The sequence below is a fragment of the Terrapene carolina genome, unplaced genomic scaffold, assembly GCF_002925995.2.
Source record: "Terrapene carolina triunguis isolate 2854851 unplaced genomic scaffold, T_m_triunguis-2.0 Scaffold232, whole genome shotgun sequence".
Lineage (NCBI taxonomy): Eukaryota > Metazoa > Chordata > Testudines > Emydidae > Terrapene > Terrapene triunguis.
This window is the reverse complement of record NW_020664583.1, coordinates 5289354-5309687: the sequence shown is the minus strand read 5'-3', so window position 1 is coordinate 5309687 and position 20334 is coordinate 5289354. Positions and strand designations below refer to the sequence as shown.

General features: G+C 40.6%; 1 protein-coding gene across 4 annotated transcripts in view; it reads right to left on the bottom strand.

The window, feature by feature from the left end:
• CENPP (centromere protein P) overlaps positions 1-20334 on the bottom strand; it is a 353315-nt gene that overhangs the window by 299386 nt on the left and 33595 nt on the right. For all 4 annotated transcript variants that reach the window (XM_024195662.2, XM_024195665.2, XM_024195663.2 and 1 more), the window contains one exon: positions 8842-8938. In XM_024195662.2, coding sequence (XP_024051430.1) covers positions 8842-8938 — 97 coding nt within the window. The remainder of the gene's footprint in view (positions 1-8841; positions 8939-20334) is intronic.

Genomic DNA, 20334 nt, shown 5'->3' with positions numbered 1-20334 from the left:
TTGACCAATCATTCTTTTGTAATCCATGGCTTTTTTTAATGAAACTTGAAAGTATTTTTTTCTTCCTTATTAGTCCAGCAGCATCAGTTAAGATACAGTAACTCCTCACTTAACGTCCTCCCGCTTAACGTTGCTTTGAAGTTACGTCGCTGCTCCATTAGGGAACATACTCATTTAAAGTTGTGCAATGCTCCCTTATAACGTCGTTTGGCTGACTTTACAAGGGAGCATTGCACAAGTTCCTCTTCTCCACCTCCTCCCCCTCCCTTCCAGCGCTTCCCCCGCCGTCAAACAGCTGTTTGGCAGCACTTAGGACTTTCTGTGACGGAGGGAGGGAGCGATCAGGGAAGCTGTCTCCCCCTCCCCCTTCCCCTCCCCCCTTCCCGGCAGGCAGGGTCACCCGGAACGCAGGGGCTTTAAGGGCTGGCAGGGCCCTGGGCCCTGTCCTGCAGCTCTAAAGCCCCTTTCGGAATGCAGCCCTGCAAGCATGGGCCGGAGGACTCAGGAGGAGCAGGGGCAGCCAGGCAGCCAGCGAGAAGCGGCGCTTTCCCCTTCAAAGCCGGCCGGAGAGAAGCGGCGCTTTGAAAGGGAAAGCGCTGCTTCTCTCCGTCCGCGGGCTGCACGGCTGCCCCTGCTCCTCCTGAGTCCTCCGGCCCATGGAGGAGCAGGGGCAGCTGCACAGCCAGCGGCCGGAGAGAAGCGGCGCTTTCCCCTTCAAAGCCGGCCAGAGAGAAGTGGCGCTTTGAAGGGGAAAGCGCCGCTTCTCGCCGGCCGCTTGCTGCGCGGCTGCCCCTGCTCCTCCTGAGTCCTCCAGCCTGTGCTCACAGGGCCACATTCCAAAAGGGGCTTTAGAGCTGCAGGCCAGGGTCCCAGGGCCCCCTTAGCCCAGGGCCCTGCAGCCCCTAAAGCCCCTGCGTTCCAGGTGGCCCTGCCTGCCAGGGGGAGGAGGAGGGCAGCTCCCAGAATTGCGGCTCTCAGAATTGCAGCCATGGGGGCGGTGCCGCGCTGCGCAGAGCCACCTGCACACCCCCTGCACCAAACAAGAGCTGCCCCAGGTAAGTGCTCTGCACCTCCTGCCTGCCCCAACCCTGAGCCTCCTCCCACACCCCCACCCTGAGAGCCCTCCCGCACCCTAACTGCCTCCCAGACCCTGCACCCCAGCCCTGAGCCCCAGGGGTAAGCCAGGGACACCTCCCCACCACAGTACAGTACAGTACTGTACAGTATATAATGCCTTTTGTCTGCCCCCAAAAAATTTCCTTGGAACCTAACCCCCCGCATTTACATTAAATCTTCTGGGAAAATTGGATTAGTTTAACATCGTTTCACTTAAGGTTGCATTTTTCAGGAACATAACTACAATGTTATGTGAGGAGTTACTGTATGTCAGCATAGCTGAGAGCAGATCTTGTTATTTTAAATTGTATATGCTCTGTACCAGCAGCAGATGGCCTTGCCTATGTTAGGATTTTAGCCATTGATGTAGTGGCACCAGTGTAAACCCCTCGTGTAGATGCACTGGACTGGTGCAGTGAGTCTGTACTAGTGATGATAGAGTGGTGTAGCTACACTGGTGACTAAAATCTAAGAGACAAGGGCTTACAAGACATTGTTTTTATCAAAATTCTACTTAAAGTAATTCCTCTTTCAGAGGTGGGGGTGATAGTTATATACTTTTAAATTTACATATTTAAAATCTGGAGAACAATCTCTATGAGATTACGACATTCTTATGTTAAGTTAAATTTTGGAACTGTAATGTTTGACAGTGTCATTTTAAAACAACTGCATCTGCCTATTTATGTTATTAATTTATTCACATGCTATAAACTCGCTGAGAAGACAACCAAGTATACTGCTCTGTACTTTCTTGTGATAATTGCTGATTGCTTGCTTTAAAATCAGACACTGACTACATAACTATCATTGCATTTTGTGTCAGTTTAACATTTTACTGCAATCATCAGTTAATATATCACTTAACAGTTTTAAATACAGTCCTACCAACTACATAACATCCATGTATAATATACATTTTTTGTGTACAAAATTCAAATAAGCTTGACCTTCCAGTCTAGTAATACGAAATTATTATGGCTCTTAAAACAGAAAGTTCTATAAATGAGCAACTAACAAAAACCACCTGTGACTACTTCAAACCCCAAAGGAAATATTTGTATGGAGACTGTCACATATTTGCGGCATTTACTAAAAACAAACTGGTTACTTGTGGCAACCCAACCAGCTGACTGTCCCAAATTCCTTATCAGACATTTGAAACAAATAAAAAACTGCCCTCCAAACCACTGTTTTAATGTCTCCCACTTAGTAATATTTTATTGCCCTCCAGCAAATCAGCAAAACAAAAATCTCATCTTCAGAGTGGTCCTTCATACTACAATAAAACACACCGTAAGCAACACTGTCATTATTTCCAGATATGAACCTGTAACAAAAGGCTTCAATGTGATACTGTGCAAAGTCATCTGGTCATAACATTCATACAAAATGTAATACAACAGACAAAATGGTGATGCTATATCAAGGCCCATAGATTAAGATGTCTATTGTAAACTGAATACTGTATCAATCTTTATTTTTAATGTAGGTGTATCCTTTTTTATTTTCCGTACTAATAGTACTATTTTAACCACTGCTCACCCGCCCCTAGGTGCATTAATAATAAAGCCAAAAAAATATACCTTAGCAGTCAAATTATCATTTTTTCTGCTGACTGTTTGTGACACCTTTGAACCTCTTCCTGTCTCTCCTATCTCAGAAAACATTCCTTATATGTCTGGTAAAATTATCACAATGTTATCAAGAACAAGTGGTCCTCTAAGTTTCTTAACAGGTCTATACTCATTAATCATGCTTGGGAAAGTAAAAAGGGCCCCCAAAAAGTATGTTTTTCTTAATCCTCTTCTAGTAATTTTTTTCATAGAAAAGAAAGTAACTGTAGAATCATTACATTTGTCATACTGATGGATAAAGAGTGTTCAATTTGTTATGTTTACTACTTATTAGTTAACATTAATATTTTGCATCATAAACTCCAAGAATTGAAGCAAGAAAATCTTTTCTGTTCCTTATTATTCAAGATGTTCATTAATAAAGTCTTTTGCATGTAATATTCAGGGACTAAGAGAAGTGAAAATGGCTTTCAAAAGGATTAAGATCTGAGGTAGTATCTTAGTGAGATGTCAGGGTTTTTTAAAAGATTTTTTTCCAAATTTTTAATATGTATATTTACCAGACTTCTAAATGAACCATATGCCTAAATATAAAAACTACAAAAACTTTTTTAGTGAACAATACATTTTTGGTCAAAAAAAGTATTTCTTCATATTCTGCTAATTCATTTGAACAAAATGGGTCAAATTAATCAGTGATCTAACTCCACTGAAGTCAATGCACTTATATCAGAGATGAAATTGGCTTAATAGGTCTGTCTTACATGTTTTACTAGTGTCTCTTAATTATCTATTTTAAAACTAATCTTTAATGAAAATATTCTTTCAAACAGAACTGTATGCTTTGGAAAAATATAAGAGTTAATTCACAAGGAAATTAATAATTATTTTGAAAGCTGGCTCCAAGAGGAAATGTAGGACCAACATTTCCATATGAACTTTGGATTTTTCATACATGAGACATACTTTTTTTGTATCTACAAATTGTCTCTCCTGTCTTTCTAGGCATAATAGAAAAAAATCTTACTTTCAGATGACAATATGTTCAACAGCTCAAAAATCTTTTTGGGTAAAGGGCCACAGTCAACTTATATCATAACACTTAACATTAAAAAATAGCAAATTAACAAAAAACAAAAACACACAAACAATTGTGTTTTCTTTAAGTTTGACAACACTTTGTCATTAGTCAGTTTCATTATTTCCATGCATAGTCATTTAGTAAAGATGTAATTGATTATGAGAAGTCCCTTAAAATATCAGTGTAACAGAAAAATACAGGGGGGGAAAAGCAATAGTTACATTGTGCAAGGTGCTTTCTCAGGTAACAGAAATTTTTAAAAGTCAATTTTAAAATACATCATGTTGATAGTATCTCTTTAAATGTTTAGTTTTAAGCTTTAAAAATGATCAACTTAAAATAAGAATGCATGCAGCTCTATCGTTATTCAAACACTGTTACAAACATGGGAAGAGAAAAGTTCACTTTTGCCAGTGTTTTTAAAAGAGTTGCATAATAAGTTGCAATTATCTTCAAACCTGCCCCCTTTTTAACTTCAAAATAGATTTTGGAATGACTGACATTTACTATAGAAAGTTACTATATTCATAGAGTTTACACACTTAATGGCTGCTGTCATGGAATTTACACACATGAACTAAGGACCAATAAAGCATCATTGCAGCTCCTAGCATCAATGATCCATATGCCCTCATGTCTTCCCCTACCTCCTTCTTTCTGTTTCTTCATATAAGACCCCAAAGAGGAACAGGAATAACTGTGTGTACAGTGATACTAGGGATTAGAGCACTTCAGGGTGGCATGATCACTCAGTTGCAAGATCAGTTAGTGATGGCAAAGATTTCTTTTTCATATCATAAAAGATTATATTAATCTTTACCCACCACATTCTTGCTCCAGGACAGAGTTAGGAAATCTCCCTACGCATCAGAAAATAATTGGGTTACAGATAGTCTCCATTCTTACATTACAACTGAAAACAGAAAAGGGTAGAGTATTTCATGGTGGACAGAAGATATCTGAGCACGATAAAATTACCACAACATCACCAGTAGCAAATGGCCCACCATGTTAGCATGTGCAGTGCCATTCTTGCACTGTACCTCTGAGCATACCTATGAAGGATTCTGCAGTAGCTGGAAGAATACTAGCAAGGAACTTCCATGATAATATCAACAGCCTTTACTGTACATAAAATGTTTAACTAGGGAGGCTAGATCATATTTTAGCCATGTGTGGTCAGTTAATTCTATTACTAAGAGACTGAATGATAGAATTTTGAGGTCAGGTTGATTTTTGGAGGAAAGTCAATGATTGAAAGCTTTCTACATAACCCTTTAACAGGAGTTAGAAAGAGCAACAAAAACAAAGGAGTTGAGCATCACATGAGCAAAACCCTCTATGAATGTACTGGAGGAACAATACAGAACAGTGATGTAAAAGAGTGTGTTTGTAATCATACAATAAGATATTAAAGGAGAAAAAGAATTATGCTAAATGTACAAAAAAGTAATGGTACACAGCAGATTTTAGGTTGAATTGAGGTTAATTCAGAGAAAATGACTGTTCAGGAAAGGAAGTAATAAGAAAGAGGTGATAAAACTGATTTAGGGAAGTATTAAGAAGGGGAGTAATGTTCTTTGTGTATAATTATTTTTATAGCTTAAAAATTTTACCATGATATCTATTTGTCATCTTGGGGCTAAGAAAAAATGTTGATAAGTTAGTTAAATGAGCTTGGCATATGCCTACTGTAGTTGTGCGTGTTGAAATAAAAAAAACAAGGGAAAAGCACTGTGTGTTCATTCAAATGCCTAGCACACTTATGAATACTAATAAAAAATAAAAAAAATGAAATAGAAATACCTCTAAGAGGGTTCAGGCTATTTTCTAAGTCAAGAAAAAAATATTCTCGTGGCCTAAAAGCCATCACACAACTTTATTCAATGGCAGAACATCCTTTAAACAGTTGGAAACTTCAACTAAAACCTTACGGATAAAAAAATAAAGTAAAATTGTATTACCATGAAAGTGCCATGGCTTGTAAGAAAACTGTACAGGATCAGAGTTCACTTTCACAATTCTGTTCAATGGCACATCTTTCATAGCAAAGTCATAGCGATTCTTGGACCTTTTAATGAATTTAAGCCCCTACTCTCTCTTGAACCACATAATATCAAACTAGTGTTAACCTTACCATACACAAGCCCTCCTCAGGTACATTCTCCATTAATAAATCTTAATTTGCTATCTCTTCATTTAATGAACATGTTGTTTTTGTTTAGATAAGTTATTTTCTGTTTGCTTTTTCACTGGCATTACAGACAGCTATTTGAATAGTTATCAAGCTCTGCTATAACTATGCTATTACAACAATATTATGTACCTTCAAATACAGTACTTAACAGCATTTATAGGACCTCAGACCTTGACATTGCTGTTGTGACTTTTTGGTTTTTACTATTACTTATACTATATTTTTATTGTCTAAGACCTCTGAAAAATAAAAAATATTACAGAAACAAATTGGTTTATATTTTGCTACAGAACGACCCATGTTTTGATACCTTAAATTCTCAGCTGTGAACATGACTACAACATAATTAATCCTGCATTAACAGATAAAAGTAGAATTGACAAAATCTGTAATCATTCTGTCAGAATACGCAATCATTCTGCTGCTTTGCTGAGCTGATTTTTGCCTCAATATATATGCTTATTCCACTTTCAAGACACATTTTAACATCACCTCCCAGGCTAGTAATCATGCATATATCAACAGCCATGTCATCCCAATACAAATATGTAAAATAAATTTTAAAATATCCATAAAAATGGGGAAAAGTTGACTCAAATATTCCATTTTTTCTTAAATTTTCCATTGGGTCTTACTATGTTTTTTTCAATAGACTACACATAGGCTGAAATCCTCCAGCTTTACAAAGGACCAATGGGAGTTTTCTTGAGCAATGACAGAATGAAGATAGATCATTTGAATATCAGCTTCAGGGTTAGATTGTGCATAAACAACCATTTCAATTTGTAAACATGTAAAATACCCTGTCAAAAAAGAGGAAGTCCTTGCGTCTGGTTCTCAAGTTGTGTAGCTATATCTTTGGCAGGGCCGGCTCCAGGCACCAAGCACCCAAGCATGTGCTTGGGGCGGCGCCTGGAGGGGGGCGGCACAGCGGGGCGCTCCGGCCCGAGAGCGGCGCCGCGACCGGGCTCGCTGCCCTCCCCCGGTGCTCTGGCCGCCGGGGGCTCTCCGCCCTCCCCCCGGCGCTCTGGCTGCCGGGGGGAGAGCGGAGAGCCCCAGACGGGCTTGCCGCCCTGCTCCCGGCGCTCTGGCTGCCGGGGGGGAGAGCGGAGAGCCCCGGCCAGGCTCGCCGCCCTCCTCCCGGCGCTCTGGCCGCCAGGGGCTCTCTCGCCGCCGGGGAGAGCGGAGAGCCCCAGCCGGGCTCTCCGCCCTGCTCCCGGCGCTCTGGCCGCTGAGGGGGAGAGCGGAGAGCCCCTGCCCCAATGGGGGGGGGGGCGGCCGCTGGCTTTTTTGCCTAGGGCGGCAAAAAAGCCAGAGCCAGCCCTGATCTTTGGAATCTTCTCCTTTCCTGGACTACAGTGAAAGGTTCATGTCTGGTACGAAGAGGTTACTCAATTTTTTTTCTTGTATATTTCTTTATTTTATGGTTTGTTGGTTAAACCTTTATCCCTAATAATGCATTTTAGTTAAAAAAAGCCAACCACCACCACCACCAAAAAACTGTAGCGTGACATCTTATGCCATTACAGTTCTAATGGATTTGAACGGATAAATCCCATGACATTTTTATATGAGGTCCACTACTGCACAGTCACATCTTGTATTAAGGTTTTTTTTTTTTTTTGGCTACAAGAGGTAACATTTGAAATTAATGTTTTTTATAAAAATTCCAGGGAATAAGTAAATAAATTTTATTGCTTTGAGATGGTATGCTGAGTACATTTTTTGCCAATTGATTTATTTTTTAAAACTTAAATCACTGTTCTTCCCAATAAAACTACAGCAGAATGAATGAAACACCACTAAGGAACAAATTATTATTTACATGAAAAATTATACAAAACAATGGCGAGAAGTAAACTAGCTGAAGAACACTGTAGTTTAAAGTTAATTGTATCCTCCAATTAAAATTAAGGGACAATTGCTCCCCTGCCTATATCAAACAGCTCTGAATGAGAATGTTGCCTTCCAGAGATATGAAAAGATTGAGAGGCTCAAATCCAAATTATTGCTCATCACAGCTGAGAAGCAGTGTTTAGATGTGACGTAGCCTACAAATGTTGCTTTATTTTGACATATTATTTTGCATTAGTTATTCTGAAAAGAAATCTCAGTTGTACTACCTACTAAAAGATTGGCTTATTTTCACCACTTGAAAACATCAGATGCCGTACATTTCAAAAAACACTGCAGATACATATAGTATTTCCTATCTCACTGATGTTTTTACAGTCATGCTGGCATCCTGATCCTGGTAAAGAGGGTCTACTATGTCTGCACGGAGTATAAATACTGCCCCCACCCCTTCCAGTCAGCAGGAAAGGCAATCCAGTGACCTTCTCCTGACCTGGCCTCAACTGCTTCCTGACCTTCTTGTCCATCCTAATAAATTTTCTCCCTTCTCCACACCTGCTGCAAAAGGGCAACGCCCCTTTTCTTTCAACTAGCCAGAGGAAGATCCACTCACATGAAGGTTGCAGTCGGCACAGTATTTTAAATTTCACTGATGCTTTTACACTTGATTTAATCAGACTGCAATTTGTCTGAACAAGAATATGAAAAATACTATGACAAAATCAACTTAAATGACACATTAATAAAGAATTTGTCTTTTGTACATATGGGACACAAAACAGCCAGTAAGTCTATAAACCTTTGGATAATGTTCTTTCTCCTCCAATTTCAAGTTCAATAGTAGTATAATTAAAAAGTGAGTTCTACTCAAAATTAAGATTCTTCTATTATTCTGAAAAGTGCTATGGAGAGTAATACTTATGTTCAATTTGCCCTTTTATCATAAAACTCTTATTAATATCAACACTTAGGAATGATAAGGGATGAAATATACAGAATGTCTTGTCACACACTACCTTGAAATGTTTGAAGGTGCATTTGCGATGTTCACACCACTCAGCAAAGGATGAAAGGCTTCTGAAAAATAGCAAAAGGTTTCCTCGTTCTTCGGCACTGTAGGAAAAAAAAGAACAACCTATGTAGTGCCTTCAGGCAGTTCTGGTAAAAAGCATCTATGATGAGTATATATGACATGGGTTTTTTCTGCTAAATAATTTATAGCTAAATTCATTACATTTGTTTCTTAAGCCCAGAACTTGCAACAAGTTGCATAATGGAAGAACCCTCCACATACAAGCTAACTTAAGGCAATGAGTATCTCTGCAGTGCTCATTGAAGGATCGAGACGTTAGTTTTTAAAATTTCTGTAGTACTACTGCTAATAAGATGTAAACAGACAATATGGGACTCAAGGAACATACTATCAAAACAAAAGATATAAAAACAAATAAGAAAGAAACGTATATAGTTTTAGCATTACATCATCTCTTTTAGGTATGGTCATTTTTTATTTTAATATATATTGGTTTTCATATTTCTGAACCCTGACTCCTGCCCTCCGCACCCAGTGTTAGGGGCTTTAAGGATTCAAGTAAGATCTCTCCCCTCCTGTACTTCTCAGACACATCTCTATAACAACAGAGACTCTTCTCACTTTCTTGGACCACCAGAATACAGTTTTCATGACCATAGTATATCTGAGCAATAATCAAGGGGTCATTAGCTCATTTTCAAAACCATGACATTAGTCATGGCAATATCAACGCAACAATTTATTTTCAGCATCAGTATTTTCCAACACTTTTAGAAAATACCACCCCCCACACCTTACTTTCTACCTGTATGGACCAATATTTAATCCCAAGACTACTATGATTTTCTCAACTATCAACTGGGCTTTGCACAACTCAACAACATCTTAGAGACACAATCAATATCAAGTTCTCAACCTCTGCTTGTATTATGTTCAACTGCTCAAGTTAGCCTTGAAATTGGATTTTCTACGGAGCAACAAGATAGTCTATTAATCAAAACATACATTTTAACTTAAAACAGAGATGTTCCTATATTTCTGGCATAGTTATATTAGCCTGAGCCAGTATTTCTTCACATGAAATAATTCTGTTAAATCAATGGAACTTCTGTATGCAAAATGAATACAGGATTGAGCCCCACTATTTTTGTTGTTAATAATTTACATTATGCTAGTGCACAAGCACTCAAGCACGATTAGGGCCGCATTGTGCTCGCTTGAAAAAACAAAAAGTGACAAGGTTCTATCCCTTATTAAACCCTCAAGAAACCAATGTTTGAATCATTTCCCCCAGAACTTTAGGTTTTTGAGTTCACATCTATAATTACGTTTTTAATAAAACTGCTCAAAATTTCTTAATTCCATAAAAAACAATAATTGAATATGTAATATCTCAGTGTGACATTAGCAGACCAGGTGTCTGCCCATGCCAAGGCTCCAGGCCTCACTGAACACAGACAAATGCATAGCTGGAAACCTGTCTGGCATATCTCTGTGTTAGCATTGTTAAAATAGATGTTAAGTTGATAAGAATGTGTTTAGATTTGATGAAATACTTGTAGAATGCTGCATGTATTGACCTTACCTATAACATCTGTAGCCCATGGTATAAAGTTTTATAATAGAAACACTCGATATACCTCTATAACTGTGTAACTCACCAAACAGGAAAGACGCATTAATTATTGTTAAGTGTTCGTCCTGTACCCAAGAAGGCTTATTGAAATCAAATGAGCCACTGTAAAGCATCAAAGGACTAAGACTTTGCTGACTGCCTGTGCACGTATACACAGAGGAGACAGGTGCCACACCTGTTTGAATGTTGCAGGGAAGGGAATAAAAATCCCTGACCAGAAGGAATGTCATCGCTATACTGCTTGAACTCTAACGTGTGAAGATTTCTAAGCATAAGTCAGGAGTCCCCAGATGTTTAGTTTGGGATAGCCCTAAAGGAAATATAGAGTTTGTTTTATTAGAGAAATTTCTATTATATTTTATTGTAAATAACTCTCATGTTTCTTTCTCTTAGTTAATAAATCTTTAGTTAGTTTATTACAGGATTGGCTACAGGCATTTTCTTGGGTGAGAGACCTGGGGGGGAAATTGACCTGGGATGCAATTGACCTGGGATAAGTGACTGGTCCTTTGGGGCTGGGAGTAACCTGAATATTATTGTGATTTTTAGTGTAAGGGACCATCTATCACACAGACAAGCTTCCCTGGGTGGCATGATAAATCAGAGTGCCTAAGGAGACTGTCTGTGACTCCTTGTTAAGGCAGTTATAGTGCTTTAGGAGTTCACACTTGTTACTTCATTGGTGAAATCTAACTATAGAACATGCAACCAGTTTGGAGTTTGTGCCATGTTCCTGGACAGTCTGCACTGAGGTTGACACTCACGCTCGTGAGCCACTCCAGACCGCTTGACACTCTGTACTCTTAGTATTGATTTTGGGTTAAAATTAGTATGGGAAGCATGTCTTAGAATAGGCTGTCAGTAACTATGTGTAACAACCAATAATGGAGCCAGCACAGTGTCTGGTTGGGGCAGAAAATACCTTACTTTACTTAGCCCTGGTCTACACTACAGGGTTAGGTTGAATTTAGCCGGGTTAGGTTGATTTTATAACGAATGCGTCTACACAAACAATCCCGTTCCGTCGACCTAAAGGGCTCTTAAAATTGATTTCTGTACTCCTCCCCAACGAGGGGAGCAGCGCTAAAATCGACCTTGCTGGGTCGAATCTGGGGTAGTGCGGACGCAAATCGATGGTATTGGCCACCAGGAGCTATACCAGAGGGCTCCAATGTGACCGCTCTGGACAGCACTTTCAACTCCGATGCACTAGCCAGGTACACAGGAAAAGCCCCGGGAACTTTTGAATTTCATTTCCTGTTTGGTCAGCGTGGCAAGCTCAGCAGAACAGGTGACCATGCAGTCCCCCCAGAATTGCAAATGAGCTCCAGCATGGAACGAATGGGAGACATTGGATCTGATTGCTGTATGGGAGAAGAATCTGTGCAGGCAGAACTCCGATCAAAAAGAAAAAATGCTATATATATGCCAAAATCGCACAGGGCATGATGGGCAGAGGCTACAACAGGGACACACAGCAGTGCCGCATGAAAGTCAAGGAGCTCAGGCAAGCCTACCAAAAGACAAAGGAGGCAAACGGTCACTCTGGGTCAGAGCCCCATACATGCCGCTTCTATGATCAGCTGCATAGCATTCTAAGGGGGGACCCTACCACTACCCCACCATTGTCTGTGGACACCTGCAAGGGGGGAGTCTCACGCAACACGGAGGAGGATTTTGTGGATGAGGAAGAGGAGAAGGAGAAGAATGCGTGGCAGGCAAGCGGTGAATCCGTTCTCCCCAGCAGCCAGGACCTTTTCATCACCCTGGAGCCAAGGCGGGATCCCCGACCCTGAAAACGGAGAAGGCCCCTCTGGTGAATGCACATTTGTAACTACAGTACAGAGTTTAAAAGCAATAGTGTTTAATGTTTGATTTGCCCTGATGACTTGTGATGCATTCATGGCCAGTACAGCTACTGGAAAAGTCTGCTAACTTGTCTGGGGATGGAGCGGGAATCTCCAGGGACATCTCCATGAAGCTCTCCTGGAGGTACTCTGAAAGCCTTTGCAGAAGGTTTCTGGGGAGGACTGCCTTATTTCGTCCTCCATGGTAGGACACTTTACCATGCCAAGCCAGTAGCAAGTAGTCTGGAATCATTGCAGCACAAAGCATGGCAGTGAATGGTCCTGGGTTTTCATCGCATTCAAGCAACATTTGGTCTGTATCTTTCTGTGTTAGCTTCAGGACAGTGATATCATTCATGGTCACCTGGTTGAAATAGGGGAATTTTTGTAAGGGAACAGTAAAAGGATCCCGTTCACACTGGGCTGTTTGCACTTGGATAAAAGGGATCATCCCTGAGGAGGGTGAAGGGATCATCCCAAATAGCCACGCGGAGGGGTGGGAGGAGGTGTGTGCTGCACATTCACCCGAAAACCACAGCCCCTCCTTTTAAATGGCAAACCCAACCGGCATTGCTTGCTATGGGAAAGGAGGACGCTGCAGTTTGAAAACATTCCCACATTTTATCAAGGCATTAGAAGCCAAACCCGCGTACCCTTTGGCTTACCGTGGCTGCCTGGAAACCAAGTTCTGTTGCCCAGCCGTGTGTGATGTGTCACCATACCAACAGGCACTCAAAATAAAAGGAAAAATGCGACCTTGTACCTAAAGCACATGTGCTGTCTGCTGTGAATTGCTTGATTCACTGTGAAAGAATCTCTCTTTTGTTCTCAGAAATGTATCATCTTAAATTTTACTCTCCCTTTTTATCCCCCCGCAGGTGCAAATGTTTCTATGCTCCCCCTACCATTTCCGTCCCTGAGGTTATTGCAGATTAGACGGCGAAAAAAACCACACGCAATGACACGTTTTCCGAGCTCATGCAGTCCTCCCGCACTGATAGGACACAGCTGAATGCATTGAGGCATTCAGAGGCAGAGTCCAGGAAAGCATTAAGTGAGTGCGATGAGAAGAGGCAGGATGCAAAGCTGAGGCTAACGGGGAAGCAAACGGACATGCTCAGGCATCTGGTGGAGCTGCAGGAAAGCCAACAATAGCACAGACCACCGCTGCATCCACTGTACAACCGCCTGCCCTCCTCCCCAAGTTCCATATCCTTCTCACCCAGACGCCCAAGAATGCAGGGGGGAGGCTCCGGGCACCCAGCCACTGCACTCCAGAGGATGGCCCAAGCAACAGAAGGTTGTCATTCAAACAGTTTTGATTTGTAGTGTGGCCACAATAAGCAATGTGGCCTTATCCTTCCCTACCCCACCCTACTCCACCTGGGATACCTTATCAGTTATCTCCCTTTTTTTTTTTAATTAATAACGAAAGAATGCATGGTTTCAAAACAATAGTGACTTTATTTCCTTTGCCAGCTGTGATCAAAGGGGGGAGGGTGGTTGGCTTACAGGGACTTAAAATCAACTAAGGGGGCAGGTTTGCATCAAGGAGAAACACACACAACTGTCACACCGTAGCCTGGCCAGTCATGAAACCGGTTTTCAAAGCCTCTCCAATGCGCAGCGCGCCTACCTGTGCTCTTCTAATCGCCCTGGTGTCTGGCTGTTCAAAATTGGCAGCCAAGCGATTTGCCTCAACCTCCCACCCCGCCATAAACGTCTCCCCCTTACTCTCACAGATATTATGGAGCACACAGAAAGCAGTAATAACAATGGGAATACTGGTTGTGTTGAGGTCTAACCTAGTCAGCAAACAGCGCCAGCGAGCTTTTAAACGTCCAAAGGCACATTCTACCACCATTCTGCACTTGCTCAGCCTATAGTTGAACTGCTCCTTACTACTGTCCAGACTGTCTGTGTATGGCTTCATGAGCCATGGGAGCAAGGGGTAGGCTGGCTCTCCAAGGAGAACTATTGGCATTTCAACATCCCCAACAGTAATTTTCTGGTCTGGGAAGTAAATCCGTTCTTGCAGCTGCTCAAACAGCCCGGAGTTCCTAAAGATGCGAGCGTCATGCACCTTTCCCGGCCACTCCACGTTGATGTCGGTGAAACATCCCTTGTGATCCAACAGTGCTCGCAGCACCATTGAGAAGTACCCCTTGCGGTTTATGTACTGGTTGGCAAGGTGGTCCGGTGCCAAGATAGGGATATGCATTCCGTCTATCGCCCCACCACAGTTAGGGAAACCCATTGCAGCAAAGCCATCCACTATGACCTGCACATTTCCCAGAGTCACTACCCTTGATAGCAGAACGTCAGTGATTGCATTGGCTACTTGAATCACAGCAGTCCCCACAGTAGATTTGCCCACTCCAAATGATTCCCGACTGACTGGTAGCAGTCAGGCGTTGCAAGCTTCCACAGTGCTATCGCCACTTGCTTCTCAACAGTCAGGGCAGCTCTCATCGTCGTATTCCTGTGCTTCAGGGCGGAGGAAAGCTACTCACAGAATTCCAGGAAAGTGGCCTTACGCATGCAAAACTTTCGCAGCCACTGGGAATCATCCCATACCTGCAACACTGCGGTCCCACCAGTCTGTGCTTGTTTGCCGGGCCCAGAATCAGCGTTCCACTGTATCAACCAGCCCCACTGCCGCCATGATGTCCCAATTGCCAGAGCCCATGCCTTCGGGAACGTCTGTGTCCATGTCCTCATCACAATCGTCCTCATGCTGCCATCTCTTAGCCAGGTTCTGCACATACTGCAGTATAATGCGTGAGGTGTTTACAATGCTCGCAACAGCAGTGGTGAGCTGAGCGGGCTCCATGCTTGCCGTGCTATGGTGTCTGCACAGGTAACCCAGGCAAAAAGGCACGAAATGATTGTCTGCATTTGCTTTCACAGAGGAAGTAAGAGAGGGGAGAGTGACAACATGTACCCAAAACCACCTGCGACAATGTTTTTCCCCATCAGGCATTGGGAGCTGAACCCATAATTCCAAGGGGCAGCGGAAACTGTGGGAACTGTGGGATAGCTTCCCACAGTGCACTGCTCTGTGAGTCGATGCTAGCCACGGTAGTGAGGACACACTCCGCCGACTTAATGCACTTAGTGGGGACATACACAATCGACTGCATAAAATCGATTTCTAAAAATCGACTTCTATAAAATCGACCTAATTTCGTAGTGTAGACATACCCTTACAGTCCAAAAAATGAGAAAATGCTAATTGCTGCTTGGGGTTCTCTTAAATTTCCTGTATCTCAACTTTAACTAGAATTTCTTTCAGACAGAATTAATCTCACTGAGAACAATAGGTGTAAAACAGCCAAATGAGATGATATAATATTTTGCTGCAAGGCCTGCAATCTTCTATTAGCAGTAAGCACAAGCTAGGTAAAATTTTTTGACAATGGAACACAGTGGTAGACCACAAGATGCTCATCATGTTTCCAGTCTGGCTTAAACATCTGTTGACATGAAACCCTGAACTTTTTATAAATATATATCTCAGTCATTGTATGCAGATCTAAATTTATCTTGGTTCTGACTAGCTTATATTTAGGCTTGGAAGGATTTGAATTTTATGGGTAAATCTTAGTAAACGTTGATTTCACTATATGCCCACAAACAGATGAAAATATATTTCCATAGATGATAAATATTTATAAATCGGCAAAGTACAAAAAACGCTGCTCGAAAACTTAAGAGTTTAAGGATACCTATTTTGTACATTTTGGCATGTGATGTAACTTATTGAATCACAACATCTACTGTCATTGGATAATGACCACCTATTGTCTGCCCCTTATAATTTTGCAAAACAGCAAACATTTAAAATGATAAAAATCTAGAACTGCTTAAAAATAAACATTGATATTATCCATTGAAATTATTTTTAAAAAATCTAATTCTGCCAAGCCCACCTACATTATAAGCTGTATGTAATGTTGTTTGTCTTGTCAGTCCCACAATATTAAAGAAACAAAGTGGGAGAGGTAATATCTTGTATTGAACCAACTTCTGTTGGTGAGAGAGACAAGCTTTTGAGCAGGTTCTCAAACTGGGGGTCAGGAGGTTATTAAACGGGGAGTCGTGAGCTGTCAACCTCCACCCCAAATCCCGCTTTGCCTCCAAAATTTATAATGGTGTAAAATACATAAAAAGTGTTTTTAATTTATAAGGGAGATCGCACTCAGAGCCTTGCTATGTGCTTACACAGAGCTCTTCTTCAGGTCTGGGAAACATTCTCAGCATCATAGCTGAGGTGGAATGGATTGTTTAGCATATGTAGTTAATACATATGTGGTGCCAGGGTGGATAAAAAACAATATTAAAAAATAAAAATAAAAAACAGATTTTTTTTATTTAAATCGGATTTTTTTGATAAAATGCTTCTTGAGGAAAAAACCTATCTAAAGATAGTTTTTATTAAGATATGTTATAGCTCAAAGCTATCTCATCATGGAATAGGGATTATAAATTCTAATTCTATACTATGAGAATATAGTCATGTAATGTTTAAGAAAAGTTTTGTAAATCAGTTCCAATAGTTCATGGACAGGGCCGGCTCCAGCTTCTTTGCCACCCCAAGTGGCGAAGCGAAAGGAAAAAAAAAAACAAAGGATAAAGCCGCGATCGGCAGCAGTTCAGCAGCAGCTTGGCCGTGCCACTTCTTTCTTCAGCGGCAGGTCCTTCACTCCGAGAGGGATTGAGGGACTTGCCACCAAAGACCCAGATGTGCCACCCCTTTCCATTGGCCGCCCCAAGCACCTGCTTCCTGTGCTGGTGCCTGGAGCCGGCCCTGTTCATGGATTAGGGACCGAATTTTATGGGGCTCCAGGGGCTTCTCTATAGATTATTTACGTTAATCTTTCTATCTACCCAATGAGAATCAGTGCTCAGTCTAGAAGATACCATCAGAGATGCTTAGTTTTGCAGTTCTCAAACTGTGGATTTGTTTCTCCAGAGAGAACATGCATGTTAACAGCAAAAATGTTTTTAAATAAATAAATATATAGAGGTGAGAAATAACAGACCTCGACCCTATTGTCTCTCTGCAAATTTGTGTACACAGAGTCAATCCCTTACCTCTCTCTAAAAGTGCAAAGTCTCAAAATGTTCAATGAATAGAAGATTGTTGGGGGTGGAATAGATGTGGACAAGGAGAAGAAGTCTGGAGATAAATGTGAGAAGGGAGGGACACGCAGTAGAAACAAAAGAGACACTGTTTGAGCATCATATTCCAGAAGTCTTGAGGTCTTTCTGAGTGTATCCTTCACTGATTTGAGATCTACCATACCATTCTCTCACTAGAAGGGAAAACCCCTATAATGGCAGCAGGCCGTAAGAGACCCAGTTTGGGAATATTTTAATGAAGTTCCTCTACCTGTGGGCAAGACAGGCATGCGTGCAAAATGCAAACAGTGCAACAAAGAAATGCAAGGCCTGGTTGCCTGAATGAAACAACATCATGAGAAGTGTTCCTTCTCAGGAGGAAGCTGCGTTAAAGATGATGAAAGGAACATGTCTGAACATGCAGGATCTTCAGGTTGGTAAACTTTTTTATTTCATACTTCTTTTAAGGACTGCCTGTCTTCCTTCTGCACTATTCTTGAATTTCATGAATGAGCAAAAAATATAGTTGTTATTCTATAGTACTTCATTTTAGATGCAGTTGTGATAAAAAATAAATAGCCAGATCTTCCTTTTACAATTTCACCTTTAAAGTACTACTGAGTGTCAGTGAATGCAATGAGTAATACTAATGAGCAGTATGGTAATAATTAAATAACTGCATTGACTTATTTTGTTTAGGAGAATCCATCCTCAACATACAGGATTCTGAAGACTATCCACCTTCAAGATCACCATCATTTTCCATAGTTTCAGAGTTATCTGCCAATGATAGTGTTTCAGTCACATCATGTATGTCACATAGCCACAGTATATCACCTGTACCAAAAAGAAGAAAAAAATCTCCATCATCCAGAAACAACCATAAATAAGTTTCTGATAAGAACCAGCAGATAATAAAAAGAGGTAATTAATGAAAAAATTGCCCTGTTTGTTTATGCAACAAACTCTCCTTTCCGGTTGATTGAGAACCCACACTTCATTAACATGGTTCAGTCATTAAGACCAGGATACAGTCCACCCAATAGAGCAGATGTTGCAGGCAAATTGCTGTATAAAGTGTATGAAAGAGAAATTGAGCACTGTGCAAAAGGTCTAGAGGGTAAAATTGTTAACCTGAGTCTTGATGGGTGGAACAATGTCCACAATGATCCTGTTGTATGTGCTTCTGTGACAACAGAAGAAGGAAATGTCTTCCTTACAGAAACAATTGATACATCAGGAAATGCACACATAGCAGAATACTTACAAGAAGTAGCAGTAAAAGCTATAACAAACTGTGAAAAAAAATTCAAATGTCTAGTACTCAACTTGGTCACAGACAATGCTACAAATGTATCCAAGATGAGAAGAAATTATTTAGAAGAGCGTGAAAAAAGTCCCAAGCTAATAACATATGGTTGCAGTGCTCACTTGATGCACCTCCTAGCCAGACTTCAGTGTTCCAGAAATAAAGGCTAATGTTGTTGAAATTGCAAAATATTTCTGTAACAACCACTTTGCAGCAGCTGCTCTGAAAGAAGTGGGAGGAACCAAGCTAACTCTCCCACAAGACATGCGATGGAACTCAGTAGTGTACTGTTTTGAGCACTATATCAAGAATTGGCCCAATCTGATGAGTTTGTGAACAAAATCATGAAAAAATAGATGGTACGGTCACAGCCAAAGTTCTCAGCATTGGGCTTAAGAGAAATGTTGAATACATGCTGAGTACACCCTGAAGCCTATTTCTGTAGCCCTGAACAAAATGCAGGGGAAAAGCTGTTTTATTGCTGACGCTGTTGAAATTTGGAAGGAACTTAGTGAGATCTTAAAAAGAGAAATATGCAATGACAGAGTTAAATTACAAGCATTAAAAAAAACCAAATGGGACAAGAACTATCTCCTGCTCATTTTCTTGCAAATATTCTCAATACTCAGTACCAGGATCAAACCTTCACTGGCTATTACATGGACATCCAGGAATCATCCCTCCATAATGCCAACTATAATAAACTTCAGAGCTAAGGGTGAAACATTCAAGAAATATGTTTGCTGATGATGTTTTAAAGAAAGTCACACTACTGAACTGATGGAAGTCACTTAAGCATTTGGATTCAGAGAGACTGTTGAAGTGATAATCTCACTTTTAACAGCAGTAGCTTCTTCTGACGGTGTAGAAAGAATATTTTCTTCCTTTGGACTAATTCATTCCAAATTGAGAAATCGTTTGGGAACTGAAAAAGCAGGAAAGCTTGTTTTTCTTTTCCAGATGATGAACAAACAGGAAAATGAAGGTGAAGACGAATGAATTAGCTCCAGAAGCCAATATTTAAAGTTTCTCATGTTGACCGGGCTGACATAGTCGATTAAATTTTTTTTTTAAATATTTCATTTAACTATTTTAGTTAAAAACAATTTTTACAAAAACAAACCTGATTTTAAAAAACTTGAATGTTTAACTAAATTCAAAAATTCATATTCTTGTTTTGTTAAAATATTATATGTCTGCAGTTGAAGAAAAATATCCAGAATACATAACGTTGTTGTTTTAGTTAAATAAAACAATTTAAATGTCTGTCTGGTGATATTCTCCTCCTAATACAGCATGGTAAGAAAATCCTCCAAATATTAATGATTAACCTGTTGAATTGGAGATAGTTCACCTCCCAATGACTTCATAAATATCTGCTTCAATTACCTTTGGTAAATGAAATAACCAAACAATCATCCATTTTCTGATATAGCTGTAAAACTAATCTGAAAAGTTTTCAAAATAAATCACTTTAAAAATGTATAGTGTGTACCTTCTAAAAATGAAAACTACATCTATCTCTGAGGGTATGTCTATACTACGAAATTAGGTCGAATT